Source organism: Silene latifolia, chromosome 9 (assembly GCF_048544455.1).
Source record: "Silene latifolia isolate original U9 population chromosome 9, ASM4854445v1, whole genome shotgun sequence".
Classification (NCBI taxonomy): Eukaryota; Viridiplantae; Streptophyta; class Magnoliopsida; order Caryophyllales; family Caryophyllaceae; genus Silene; species Silene latifolia.
The window spans coordinates 197,058,351-197,071,934 of NC_133534.1; the positions used below are offsets into that span (position 1 = coordinate 197,058,351).

At 39.5% G+C, this 13,584-nt stretch overlaps 1 protein-coding gene and 1 non-coding gene across 2 annotated transcripts; one reads left to right on the top strand and one right to left on the bottom strand.

Moving 5' to 3' along the window:
• Window positions 1-5,195: 5,195 nt before the first annotated feature.
• LOC141603317 (small nucleolar RNA R71) lies at window positions 5,196-5,303 on the bottom strand. The gene has a single exon (XR_012525201.1). It is a non-coding gene; the product is annotated as a small nucleolar RNA R71 (small nucleolar RNA).
• A 1,430-nt stretch (window positions 5,304-6,733) lies between these two features.
• On the top strand, window positions 6,734-9,713 carry LOC141602081 (uncharacterized). The gene is made up of 4 exons (XM_074422391.1): window positions 6,734-6,950; window positions 7,081-7,616; window positions 8,088-8,181; window positions 9,061-9,713. The coding sequence occupies exons 1-4, from the start codon at window positions 6,734-6,736 to the stop codon at window positions 9,711-9,713; spliced, it is 1,500 nt and encodes a 499-aa protein (XP_074278492.1).
• The last annotated feature ends 3,871 nt before the right edge of the window (window positions 9,714-13,584 follow it).

Consider the following 13,584-nt stretch of genomic DNA (forward strand, 5'->3'; position numbering starts at 1 on the left):
TAACTATATCTCAAGGCCACTCGAGGAGTTAATGACTACAAATGCATGGCCACGCTCGGAAGTAATCTGTGTGAGATTTTTTCGGTCAGGTAGTCACACTCCCGATCGAGAAAACCACTTGCGATATGTTCATGTGAAAGTGCGACCTGAAAGACACCATGCATTGAGTGGGAGATTAAAACAGACAAGAGAATTGGTAGCGCACACCTTGTGTCGGACAAGTGGGAGATTGTTGGCGTTAGTGTCCTCCACAATAGTGTGTTTACATAATAAATCTCATTAAAGGAATATCATCAGGATATTTAATTATTTGATCCTCGTCAGTTGATTAACGTAAATCGATAACGGTTGGCTGACTAGAGTTTGACGTAATTGTCGTGAGACGGCGGTGATCAACTGATCCCTTTCGGTCACACCTATAGGAACGAACCCCAATTGATAACTAATTAATTGTATGAGACACAATTTATTTAGTCCCTTTATTTATAGACAAAAAGGTTAGTCGATAATTTTTAGAGAGATTTCGAGTTGCGAACTCGAGGTACGTTAGTTATAATTTAATTATGCGATAATTGAATAATAAATTTTGGGAGACGGGTTATAGTTAATTAATTGTAATTCACTAAAATTGTACTAACTGATTAATGTGATTAATATTAGTACGTAAATAATATGTGTAGCGGTAAACGTATATTTACGGTGTGATTTGGACGAAATTAATTAGAAGCACTTAAACATAATACGATATTTAAATAAAATTTACAAGTATTTGTGTGACAAATATAAGAACCAAAATGGACCCGTAAATGGGACATTATACCGTGTAAATGGAGTGTAGTGGATGATCATAATCATTTCACTTTGCTTAATTTTTCTTCCATAAGTTGTCATGTGATCATTATACATGTTATAGTGAATTGGACAAAAAAAATAAGAAAAACCACTCACTCACTCCACCTGACTCCACCCGCCACTTTTCCCCTTTATACACTCCAATTGTTGTTCATTTTTGATACTACACTTTGAACATTTGCATTTGTATATCTTTCATCTCTCTAAAATAATAAAACCTATAATTTACTAAGTTGTTAGTAAAATAAAATAATTACTAAGTTTTCTTTAGTAATATTCACATATTATCAAGGGTAAAATTTTACAAGTAGCTAGTTAATACTTGTAAGATTATTTGGGTATTGTTCTTGGGTGAAACTTGAAGGAGACTTTCTTTTTGAAGGTTTTTCTAGGAGGATCATCCATCTTTATTTAGCTTAAGAACAAACTAGATAGGTGATCAAGTTTGTGCCCATGTTTACCATAAATATCAATGTAAGGAAATTGTTTTTCCTCAACCTTTATTTTTATGCTTTTATATTTGCATGCATATTACATAGATCACTAAATTAACATATTATGAGATAATTTATTTTTAATTAGAGAGTCTAATTAGGATCTATGATCATTCAACCACTGGACTCGTAGGGGTATTGAAGGCGCTAAAGGTGCTCGGAAAGAGGGCCAGATGGCCCAAGAAGCCGTTACCTAGAGAAAACGGCAGGAGGGACGCAAGCAAAAGGTGCCGATGTGATAATGACATCGGGCATAACACGGAGGATTGTGTGGTCCTGCGCAAAGGATATAGCACCTCCATGGAGTGGGTTGCCTTGATTATTTACTTCTAAAAGGAGCCAGGTTTGGAAAGGTAAACAAAGCAGAACAGGTTCTTCCTTTATCACCTCCGTTGTACTCCATGGTTATGAATGTTATCATAGGTGGATCAAAAATATGCGGGCTGACCTATTCAATTGCTAAGCGGCACGCAACAGAGACAAAGGGAAACAAGCCAGAGTCCTCATGCCGAATCAGCAGGAAGGACATACCAGCAGTTACATTTGACGAGGCAGACATCCTAGATGAGGGGGAACAGCATCACGAAGCCTTTATCATAACCCTCTCAATAGGAAACTGCCTAGTACGTAAAATCCTAATTTACACTGGAAGATCTGTCAACCTCATAATGCTGGGAACCCTAAAAAACATGGGGTTCAACGAGAAAGATTTGCTGAGGAAGATGGTGCCTCTAGTAGGATTCAGTGGGGAAACAAAACCCTCCCTGGGAGAAATTGTGATCCCCATGTACGCCGGAGGAGTTAACAAACAGGTGAGGTACTTGGCCATTGATGGCCCGTCCACTTACAAAGTGATTCTTGGCAGCCCATAGATCCATAAGATGAAGACGATACCATCAACGTACTACCAAAGTCTGAACTTCCCAACACCTTGGGGAGTACAGGAAATACGTGGAGATCAAGAGGAGGCTAGGGATTGCTACAAGGATGCCTTAAAACCTACAGCAAATCCCCCAGCATAGTAATTATTGAAGTTGTGCATCCAGAGGGAGTACATTTAGCCCCCACGAGCTGAACTTGATGAAGTCAATCTGGACGCACAACACCTGAAACGAACCGTGTTGATTGGAGTAGACTTTATAGGTAGTATCCGTCAAGAGCTACTTCAGTTTTTGCATCCTAACATGGATTGCTTTGCCTGGACGCATGATGATATGGTAGGTGTCGACCCAAGTGTCATAAAGCACAGGCTGAACGTCGAGGCCAGTTATCAACCAGTACAGTAGAAGGGATGGAAATTTTCTCCAGAAAGGAATGAGGTAATAAATCAGGAGGTAGACAATTTAATGCCAGCAGGGAAGATCAGGGAGGTCAAGTATCCAGAATGGCTTTCCAATGTGGTGGTAGTTTCCAAAAAGAACAACAGATGAAGGGTATGCGTGGAGTTCACGGACCTGAACAAGGCATGCCCAAAAGACCTTTTCCCCTGCCGCATATAGACGCAATGGTAGATGCAACAACAGGGTAGAAAATGCTCACCTTTTTTAACGTATGGAGTAGGTACAATCAGATTAAGATGCACCCGGATGATCAGGAGAAAACAACCTTCGGATCCCAGAGGGCCCTATACTGTTACAAAGTGATGCCAATCAGCCTCAAAAACGTTGACTCGACCTACCAACATTTTGTAAAAAAAATGTTCAAAGATGAAATTGGAAGAACAATGGAAGTTTACATAGACTACATGGTGGTAAAGTCAAAACAAGCAGAACAACACATGGCTCACTTGGAGAACACGTTCAGAATACTGAGGAAGTACCATATGAAGTTGAACACCCTAAAGTGCACCTTTGCGGTATCTTCCGGGAAATTCTTGGGGAACCTCGTAACTCAGCAAGGAATTGAAGCAATTAAGGAGCATATTAGGGCGGTGTTACAGTTGGAATCTCCACAGAAACGAAAAGAGGTGCAAAAGACTCACAGGTAGAGTGGCTACCCTAAACAAGTTCATCTATAGGTCCTCAGACAAGTGTCGGGAGAGCAAATGGTTCGAGTAGACAAAGGAGCATAAGAAGGCATTTGATGACCTCAAGCGTTACCTAAGCACACCTCCGTTACTCTCTAAACCAAAACCGGGAGAGCCCTTGTACCTTTACTTATTAGTAACCGAAGTGACAGTTAGCGTTGTACTAGTACAAGAGCATGAGGGAGCACAAAAGCCATTATACTACATTAGTAAGTCTCTGCTACCTGCAGAGACCAGGTACACTTTGCTCAAAAAACTCATTTTTGCACTTGTTACAGCTTCATATAAGTTACGTCCTTACTTCCAAGTCTCAAACCATCTCAGTAATCACTAAGTACCCCCTGAAAGCTATAACGAGGAAACCAGAACTGTCGTGTAGAATGGCCAAGTGGTTTGTCCACATGAGTGGCCTGTTTATCATATCATATGCTCTAAGTTTAGTTTTCAATATGTGTGAGTAGCTTATTTGTCTAGAGATTATGGGAGCCATGCATAAATAGTACTTGAAAATATTGAACTAGGATGTTATGATATCGATTAATAGCTCTATCACATATTTGAATTGTTTTGTTAGTCTTTGGTTATTGGTTTCAATCTTAGATTAAATTTGTTAATTCACTTTTAGAAGTTGAGAGACAAGAAATTGAATTAGACTAAGCATATTTTAGTAGACCGATCTAGTAATTGCGAGAGCTCGCTAGAACCCGTTCTATGGTTGACAATAAGGCGAAAAGGTGGTTGTCATTAGACCTAAACAATTATCGTTATTATCAATTCCCAGTTTAACATAAGCATTTACATAATTGCATGTGTGACCCAACTCCACTAGACTCTTTTATTATTATTGATTTGACATTATTTTATCACAAGTTTCACCAATAAAACCAAACACAAATAAATCGTAACCGACCTTGATAGAATTCTATTCATAGCATTTCACTATGCAACTCCCGTCTACTTGTGTTCGACCCCTACTTTACTACATTCATTTGTTAGCAAGTATAGGGTATTTTTGCTAGGTGTGCGGTAGCCTATCAAATTTTGGCGTCGTTGCCGGGGAGCACGGTTTTGTTGCATTTTGATTTGTTGATTTCTATCTTGTTTTCTTTTGTCTCGAGGAACACTTATTCCTTGAGACTGTTACTTAGAAGTTTCTTGTAGTTGTTGTCTTATACCCAGGTCCTCTCGCATGGGAGAATTGCTTCCTTTTGATCTGAAGCCCATGACAACCTTCCATAGCCGACTCATTTATTTGAAGGAGCTTGCCCAATCTTCTAGTCCCGGTACTTTGGCTCTAATTCGTGCCAATTATCCACTTCGTGACAAAGAAGAAGTTTCTAGTCCATCGCTTCCACCACCACCACCACCACCAATCAAGAAGATGGTGAAACTTTCCGATCATGCACACTATGCTTCCTTAAGGTATCACTACTACCCAAATTGGAGCCACTACTACCCGAATTGGAGCCACCAATTCATGCCCACTGCGACTATGCTTCCTAAGGCTATCACTACTACCCAAATTGGAGCCACCGATTTCGAGATCAAGCCGGCTTTTAATAACCTTGTGGAGTGGAGGCAATTTGGGGGAAGTCCTTTGGAGGATCCCAATTTGCATGTGCAAAATATTTGTGACTATTGCTCAATGATTAGGCAAACAGGTTTCATACAATCTCAAAAAAAGGAGATACTCTTCCCTTTTTCATTGAAGGACAAGCCTAAGATATGGATCAATAGCGTTAATAGAACAGCCATGGAGATCACGAATTGGGATACTTTGGCTCTTGCTTTTTATCAAAGTATTTTCCACCAGAGAAAACACAAACATTAAGGAGCCAAATCACGTGGTTTCGTCAACAAGGGCTGGAGAGCTTATATGAAGCTTGGGAAAGGTACAAGGAGTTCCAAAGACAATTCCCACATCATGGGTTGGATCCTTGGTTTCTAGCTATTACATTCTACAATTAGTGTTGCGCCGAATCCCGACGTGTTCAAGATTCCGCCAACAATGGGCGGTTTGATCAAATTGACATTGATATATCTCATGCTACAATTGAATCTATGACGATTCATGACTCGCAATATGTCAATTCCCGAATTGTGACATTGAAGCCTAAGGAAGAGTCTTCTGATACATCTGTTTTGAAAGCTCAGATTGCCTTGCTTCAACAACAATTGGAGGCCCAAAATGCAGGTTCATCTCTTCAACAAGTTAATGCTATGTCCACTATTAGCCAAATACTTCTATGTGAAGCTTGTGGAGGTGCGGGACATTGCACTGCTTTGTGTAGGGTAACTATTGAAGAGGTAAATGCTTTTCAAAGTTTTAGACAAAATACACTTCCACCAGGTACTTTCTCAAATACTTACAATCCCAATACGAAGTACTACCCAAATTTGTCTTATAAGAGCACAAATGTGCTAAACCCTCCACAACAAAATACCTTTGTGCCCCAACAACCACAAAACACCTTTGTTCCTCAACAACAAAATACATTTATTCCACAACAACAACAAAGGTACTTCAATCCACCGGGTTTTCAAAATCAAAATAAAACTCAAAGGCCACCTCAAAAATTTTTTTAACAAAACCTCCAACAAGCTCAAGGTCAATCTTCAAATTCACAACAAAATGACCAACGGGGGAGCAAACTTGAAGCCCTGGTCATGCAAATGGCTAAGACTCAATCCATTTTGTTGGCTCAAATTCAAAAGAGTGATCAAGCTCACAATGCCGTCATCAAGATGCTAGAGAATCAAATGGCTCAACTAGCTTCTTCTATCTCTCAAACGAAGACGGCTCAACTACCACCCCAAGGTGAGCCACCACATGATACCATTATTGATATTAATTACCTTGAAAAGTGGTACCAAGTATGATGATCCCCCTATGCCTACTGAAAATGAGAAGGTACTTGTTGAAATAGAGGTTTCTCCCATTTCAAAGAAGGTTGATGCTATTCCCAAGATGGTTGTTGAACCTATTGTTGTGGAGGAAGTGAAAGATATGGAGGATGCTCCTCTAAACAAGGATATTTAAATCAATGTTCCGGAAAAAGTCAAAGTGGTGAGGAAATTTCAAGTAACCATTCCTTTTACGGAATTGATCACTCAAATTCCATCATATACTAAGTTCATGAAAGACATTTTAACTAAGAAGAGGACTTTTGATGATGTTGAAACTATAGCATTCACCGCCGAGTGTAGTGCTCTTTTACAAAATAAGTCCCCTCCCAAGTTAAAAGATCCTTGTAGCTTTTCCATTCCATGCACCATTGACACTTATACTATTGTTAAAGCTTTATGTTATTTAGGTGCTAGTGTGAGTGTAATACCATACACTATTTGTTATAAGTTAAATATGGGAGTCTTGAAATGTACTAGTGCCACTTTGCAAATTGCAGACCGTTCAATCAAATGCCCTTTAGGAGTTTTAGAGGATGTGCCCGTTAAAGTTGGTAAATTTTTCATTCCGGTTGATTTTATCGATCTTGAGATGGCCGAAGATGCACAAATCCAAATCATTTTGGGAAGACCTTTTCTACATGCCGCGAGTGCCGTATCTGATGTCAAGAATGGTAAGTTAACTTTAGAAGTTGGTGACGATAAGGTCACATATAACTTGAATAGTGCTATGAAAGAAGAGTCAAATGCTTGAAGAGTCTTGTTATTCTATTGATGCTTTGGATATTGTTGATGTTGTGATAGAAGACTCTATACCTCGATCTTTGGCTAAAGTTCCCTTGGAGGTACTCTTGTTACTGGAATCATTTGCAGGTGATGATGAGATTGGATGTGAAGAAGTAGATGCTTTGGATGTTGATTTGGATGGAGAAGAGCTACCATTGGAGAAAATCTCACAATTCATAGGTTTGGTATCTACTCCTCAAGGTGTTGAGATACAAAAACCCAAACTTAAACCCCTCCCCTCTAATTTGAAATATGCTTTTCTAGATGAGTCGAAAATGTGTCCGGTCAGTGTTAGTGCTCATTTGTATGAGAGTCAATTGTCTTCATTGCTAAAAGTTTTGAGAACTCACAAGAAAGTTATTAGTTACAAACTTGATGTTTTGAAGGGCATAAGCCCCAATTTTTGCATGCATAGAATTTATCTTGAAGAAGATCTTAAACCATGTGTCCAAGGTCAAAGGCGTTTAAATCCGAACATGCAAGAAGTGGTTAAAAAGGAGGTCATAAAATTGTTGGATGTGGGAATTATTTATTCAATTTCCGACCCAAAATTGGTCAGTCCGGTCCAACTGGTTCCTAAGAAAGGAAGAACCAGCGTAGTCAAAAATGATAAAAATGAAATTATCCTTACTAGAATTGTGATGGGATGAGTCATGTGCATTGACTATAGGAGGTTAAATTTGGCCACCAAGAAAAATCGTTACCCACTACCCTTTATTGACCAAATGTTGGAAAGGTTGGCATGTCACAAGTACTTTTGCTACTTAGATAGTTATTCCTGGTTCTTTCAAATACCTATTCACCCCGATGACCAAGAGAAGACCACATTTACATGTCCCTATGGTATATTTGCTTACCGTAGGATACCGTTTTGTCTTTGTAATTCCCCCGCTACCTTCCAACATTGCATGATAAGCATTTTTTCCGATTTTATTGAATCTATCATGGAAGTGTTTATGGATGACTTTAGTGTTTATGGATCTTCATTTGATGCATGTTTGGCTAACTAAATTAATGTTTTAAAGCCTTGTGAAGGAGTTGACTTGGTGTTAAATTGGGAGAAATGCCCCATCATGGATAATGAAGGAGTGGTGCTTAGTCATATTGTTTCCGAAAGAGGTATTTAAGTGGGACGTGCTAGGGTACAAGTTATTGAACAACTACCCCCACCGATAAATGTCAAAAGTGTAAGGGGTATCTTAGGCCATGCGGGATTCTATCGCCGGTTCATTAAATATTTTTCTAAGATTGCCAAACCCCTTACATAACTTCTTTTAAAGGATGCCCCATGTGTGTTTACTAGCGATTGTCTTGAGTCTTTTAATACGATTAAGAACACTTTGATCTCCACACCTATCATCCAATCACTGGATTGGAACTGGCCATTTAGACTCATGTGTAATGCAAGTGACAATGCGGTAGGTGCCGTGCTAGGATAAAGGAAGGACAAGGTGCTCCATGCTATCTACTATGCAAGTAAAACCTAGGATACGGCTCAAATGAATTATGCTACAACGGAGAAAGAGCTACTTGCAATTTGTCTATGCCTTAGACAAATTCTGCTCTTATTTGATTGGGTCCAAAGTCATTGTTCATACCGATCATGTTGCTTTGAATCTTATCCTAGCCAAGCAAGAGGCCAAGCCAAGGCTTACAAGATGGATCTTGCTTTTGCAAGAATTTGAACTAGAGATTCGTGACAAGAAGGTGGCTGAAAATATTGTTGCCGATCACTTATCCTGATTGAAGTATGATGATGGAGGTATTATATACCTATTGATGATTCTTTCACTGATGACTCCTTAATGATGTTGGATTCTAATACACCATGGTATGCCGATATAACCAACTATCTAGTTGGAAAGGAGTTGCTACCCAACCTTTTATATCAACAAAGGAAGAAGTTCATGCTTGATGCCAAGTTCTTTCTTTGGGATGATCCTTATTTATTCAAACATTGCTCTGATGGGCTATTCCAGAGATGTGTCTCGCAATAAGATGTGAAAGGTGTTCTTGAAGGATGTCATTATTCTCCTTATGGTTGTCATCATGGGCCATCCAGGACTGTTTGTAAGGTGTTACAATCCGGTGTCTATTGGCCTACCATGTTCCAAGATGCCAAGAATTATGTGATGGCATGTGATGCTTGCCAAAGAACAAGCTCGATTTTAAGAAGGCATGAGATGCCTTTGAATGGTATCCTAGAAGTGGAAGGGTTTGATGTATGGGGTATCGATTACCAAGGTCTGTTTCCTGCATCTAAAGGTAATCTTTACATATTGGTCGTTGTTGATTATGTCTCTAAATGGGTAGAGGCAATTGCTACTCCAACCAATGATGCCCGAGTCGTTATTAATTTGTTTAAGAAGATCATTTTCCCAAGATTTGGTGTGCTTAGAGCGGTCATTGGTGATCGTCGTACTCACATTGGTGAGAAACAACTTGATGCATTGCTAGCAAAGTATGGGGTATCCCATAGAAGAGGCTTGGCCTATCATCCACAAACAAGTGGCCAAGTAGAATTTTCAAATCGTGAGCTCAAGTCAATACTTGAGAAAGTTGGTGCCAGGTCAATGAAGGATTGGAGCATGAAGCTTGATGTCACCTTATGGGCCTATCATACCGCGTTTAAAACCCCTATTGCTACCTAACCATATAGGTTGGTTTATGGGAAAGCTTGCCATCTACCGGTTGAGACGGAGCACAAGGCTTATTGGGCGGTCAAGCAAGTCAATATGGATGCCATGTTAAGTGGAGAAAAATGACTATTGCAACTTAATGAGCTTGATGAATTATGCTTACAAGCCTATGAAAGTTATCCTCTTTACAAGGAGAAGACAAAGGTGTGGCATGCCAAGATGATTCTCAAGAAGGATTTCAAAATCAATGATAAGGTATTATTGTTAAATTCCCATTTTAAGCTATTTTCGGAAAAGCTACGATCAAGGTGGTCCGGTCCATTTACCGTTACAAATGTCAACAAATCTGGTTCCGTTGAACTTATGGCCACCAATAGAGAGAAATTCAAAGCTAATGGTCATCGTTTGAAGGTCTACTATGATAATACGATCGTTGGAGTTGTAGAGGAGGCCTCCGTGAACCCTCTACCTATGGAAGCCTAACTCTCTCAACCTTCTTACGTCATGCGGGACGTAAAATCAGCGCTTTTCGGAAGGCAACCCGTGTTTTTGTTTTCAATTTTTGATCAATTAATTATTTTCGTAGAATTAGAGACAATTTCTAGACTAGTTGGAATTTTAAATTGTGATTTGTAGGTGTTTGGAGATGAGAAGAAGGCCATTTGGAGGATTAGCACGATACCCCATCCTGGAACCCCATTCGGGGTCATAAGTTTTAATATTCGAGACAAGAATGAGCATATGAAGCAAGAAAATCAAACACGTGGAATCGGTCAACCCCGATCGGGGTGGGGTGTCCCTGATCGGGGTCATGGGTATCTCATTTTAAGTGTTTTAATTAAAACACGGGAAAATGCAAGTTCATCTCATTTGCTCCTCATTTGCACGACGGTACCACACTCTCCCTTCTTCTCTCTTTACTTCATTTCTCACCCAAAATCACACTCAAAACCTCTTCTAACATCAAGAATCAAAGGTTTGTTCATCCACTATTATCAACAAGTAAGTTTCTACTCTCTTTCTCTTTTATTTCATCCATTTAATCTCTTTAATTCCAATTTCTCAAAATCTAAATCAATTTGGGGGATTTTGATTTTTCACTTGTTTATGCTAGGAATTTGTTTTACAGTGTTCTATTATTAATTTGTAGGATGAATTAGCTCACTCATTTGTTCTATTTTGCTTGATTTGGATGATTATATTCTTGTTTTAAGTTGAAATTCTTGTCTTAGAATTCAGAAATTTAATGGCACCGAAAAAGGCAAGCAAGCAAGGTACTTAAAAAAGAATAAGGAGTGCACCGGAGGCATGCCATGCTCCGGAGGATGTCGAAATGCAAGATGTTCCGGAGTGGCATGACCCTTCATTCCCGGATGTCATATTTGCATCGGAGGTTCAATGGAAAAACTTGAAATCTCTAAGGAAAAAAGCTATGAAAGCTACTAAGTTTATTAATCATACCTCCTTAAAGAGCATTGGTCAAGACAAACATTTGAAATCTTTGTTTAAGGGTGTAGATATGAAATATGCATACACCATGAACTATAAGACCTTTTCCAAACTCACCCTTGAGTTCTTGAGTTCCTTTTTATTTCATAAGTCGAAAAAGAAGGACTTTGTTTATGGTTTTAGTTTCCGGTTATTCAATGTTGATTATAGGATGACTCTAGGTGCATTTGCGGAAAATTTTTAGCTTAATAAATGAGAAATTGCATATATATTGAGTCACCCGAGCATTATACTCTAATGAATACTTGGAATGCCATTTTCCACCGCCCATTTGTAGATTGGAATCATGTGCCTCACCAATACATTCACTACCCCCCCCCCCCATTCGCATATGGCAACGCTTCATTGGTTAGACATTTTTAGGTAGGAATGAGCCTCACTCGGTGACGATGTTGGAGGTGGAAATTTTTAGTGCTTACCTTAATGTTGATGGTTATGAGACATGGGGAATTAATCTCCCCTACCACTTTGCGGTCCACTTGACCAAATAATGCAACCAATCCACTAGCTCCATTGTGTTGGATGGGTTGATAACTAGGATAGCTACAAAGGTTTGCCATTTCAATCAAGACACTACCCATTTGCGACCTTTTCTTTCAACATAGAGGTGGGTGATGGACTTGATTATGATTATTTTCTTTCATTGAATCGGTTTAGAAATGCTCACCCCAACATAATTTGGAAAATTGGTAAGAACGACTCTATTAGTCTTCCAGGTGTTGTTTCTAAACTTAAAGATATTGTCCACACCAAACCCCGCCGCGAGGGTACCTCTTTTGTAAGACCTACCTATCTCTTGACTCTAGAAGCGGAGACACCCAATGCCCCTAATCTAGAGTGTCATGAAAGAGGTCAATCCTCTAATGCTCCTCCTCCCATCTAAACAATGAACTGATGGACATGATGCGTAATTTGAGCCTTACCATGGACACTATGAAGAATGACCAAAGACTGGCCTTGACCCCAATTTATGATCATTTTTCTACGCAGGGACTTATTCTGTAATACTACGGTTTTCTATGTCTATGGGTACTCTATCGAGTGGGGCTTACTCTGTCGAGTAAGTATGTTTTTATACGAAACAGTAGTCTGCCTGATGGGTACTCGATCGAGTACGTATGACACTCGATCGAGTAAGGGGCACTCGATCGAGTAAGTCACTTACTCGATCGAGTAAGTTGGTATTACGGGTTGTTTTAGCAGGGTTTTGTTAATAACGCGTGATTAGTATTTAAGGGTTCCGTCATATTTCTTAATCATTTTTACTTTTCTAAAAACCTTTCAAAGAGAGAACAGAGTTACGTTGCATTGTTCTTCGTGTTATTATCAAATCCCAAAGGCTAAGGTTGTCGGATCGTCGTGTTCTTTACGCCGTTGAGTTCGTCGTGTCAAGGGTACGATCCTTGTATAGTTTTTATATTGTTTTGTTGATTTTGTTTAATACCCTAATTGGGTAGAATTGGGGGTTTTGGGGGTGTTATGTTGATTAGATGATAATTGTATGAATATGTGTTTATAGGAGGAGGTTTCCTAGAGGAGCATTACTGATTAGCTGCTTGGGATGGTCTCGTGGTTGGTTATTTCAGGTAGGGTTTCCCTACTCAGTTATTGATTACATAATGTTGTTGATGGTTTTTATTATTGTTGATTCATATCGTATTGGAATTGGTACTTGGTGTTTGATGTTGTATATTATGGTTGGTTGTGATTGTTTGTCTGTGGTCCGCAAGGTGCGTCCTCGGCTGAGTGGAGTCACTTGCGGAAGTGGATTCACGCCCTTCATTCGTCCTCTGTGGGACCCGCCACAGAGGGTATGTGCACATTAAGGAACATGGATTATCGCTCGGATGAGATGAGCGGGGCTTAGGTAAGAACGGCTACGGTCCCCCACTGGCGGTGTGGAAAACTTGTTCAGATGGGTATTCTGGCAGGACTACACACTTTAGTGTGTAGTCAGGTGTGTGGAGTTCTGATTGAGATTGGGTGATTGTTGTATTGTTTCTGATGTATTGTTTTTGTGTAATCAGTAATTGACCCCATTTAATTGTTTTAAACACTGTGGTGATCCATTCGGGGATGGTGAGCAGTTATTTAGCAGGTATGAGATGGATGCGCATGGGATAGCTGGGTTGAGTCACCACGAGATGTCTAGAAAATTTCCGCTGTGTCATGAACCTCTGTTTACTTTATTTGAGTTAGCGTTTTGGGACAGTTGTATTTCCTTTTGACAGTTTTTGTTTGGAGTTGTATCGCTTTAAATTTATTTAATAAAGTACGTTTCGTTATTATGTATTTGATATACATTGCCTCGCGTAACCGAGATGGTAGTATTCTCATGCCTTAAGTGGTCCTGGTAAGGCACTTGGAGGATGAG

Bases quoted from the DNA above. Each gene is read 5' to 3' on its own strand.
- LOC141602081 (XM_074422391.1), top strand. From the start codon at position 6,734: ATGGGAGTCTTGAAATGTACTAGTGCCACTTTGCAAATTGCAGACCGT. The intron at 6,951-7,080 runs GTAAGTTAACTT...ATGTTGTGATAG, and splicing joins CGTATCTGATGTCAAGAATG to AAGACTCTATACCTCGATCT. The intron at 7,617-8,087 runs GTCAGTCCGGTC...AATGTTTTAAAG, and splicing joins CAATTTCCGACCCAAAATTG to CCTTGTGAAGGAGTTGACTT.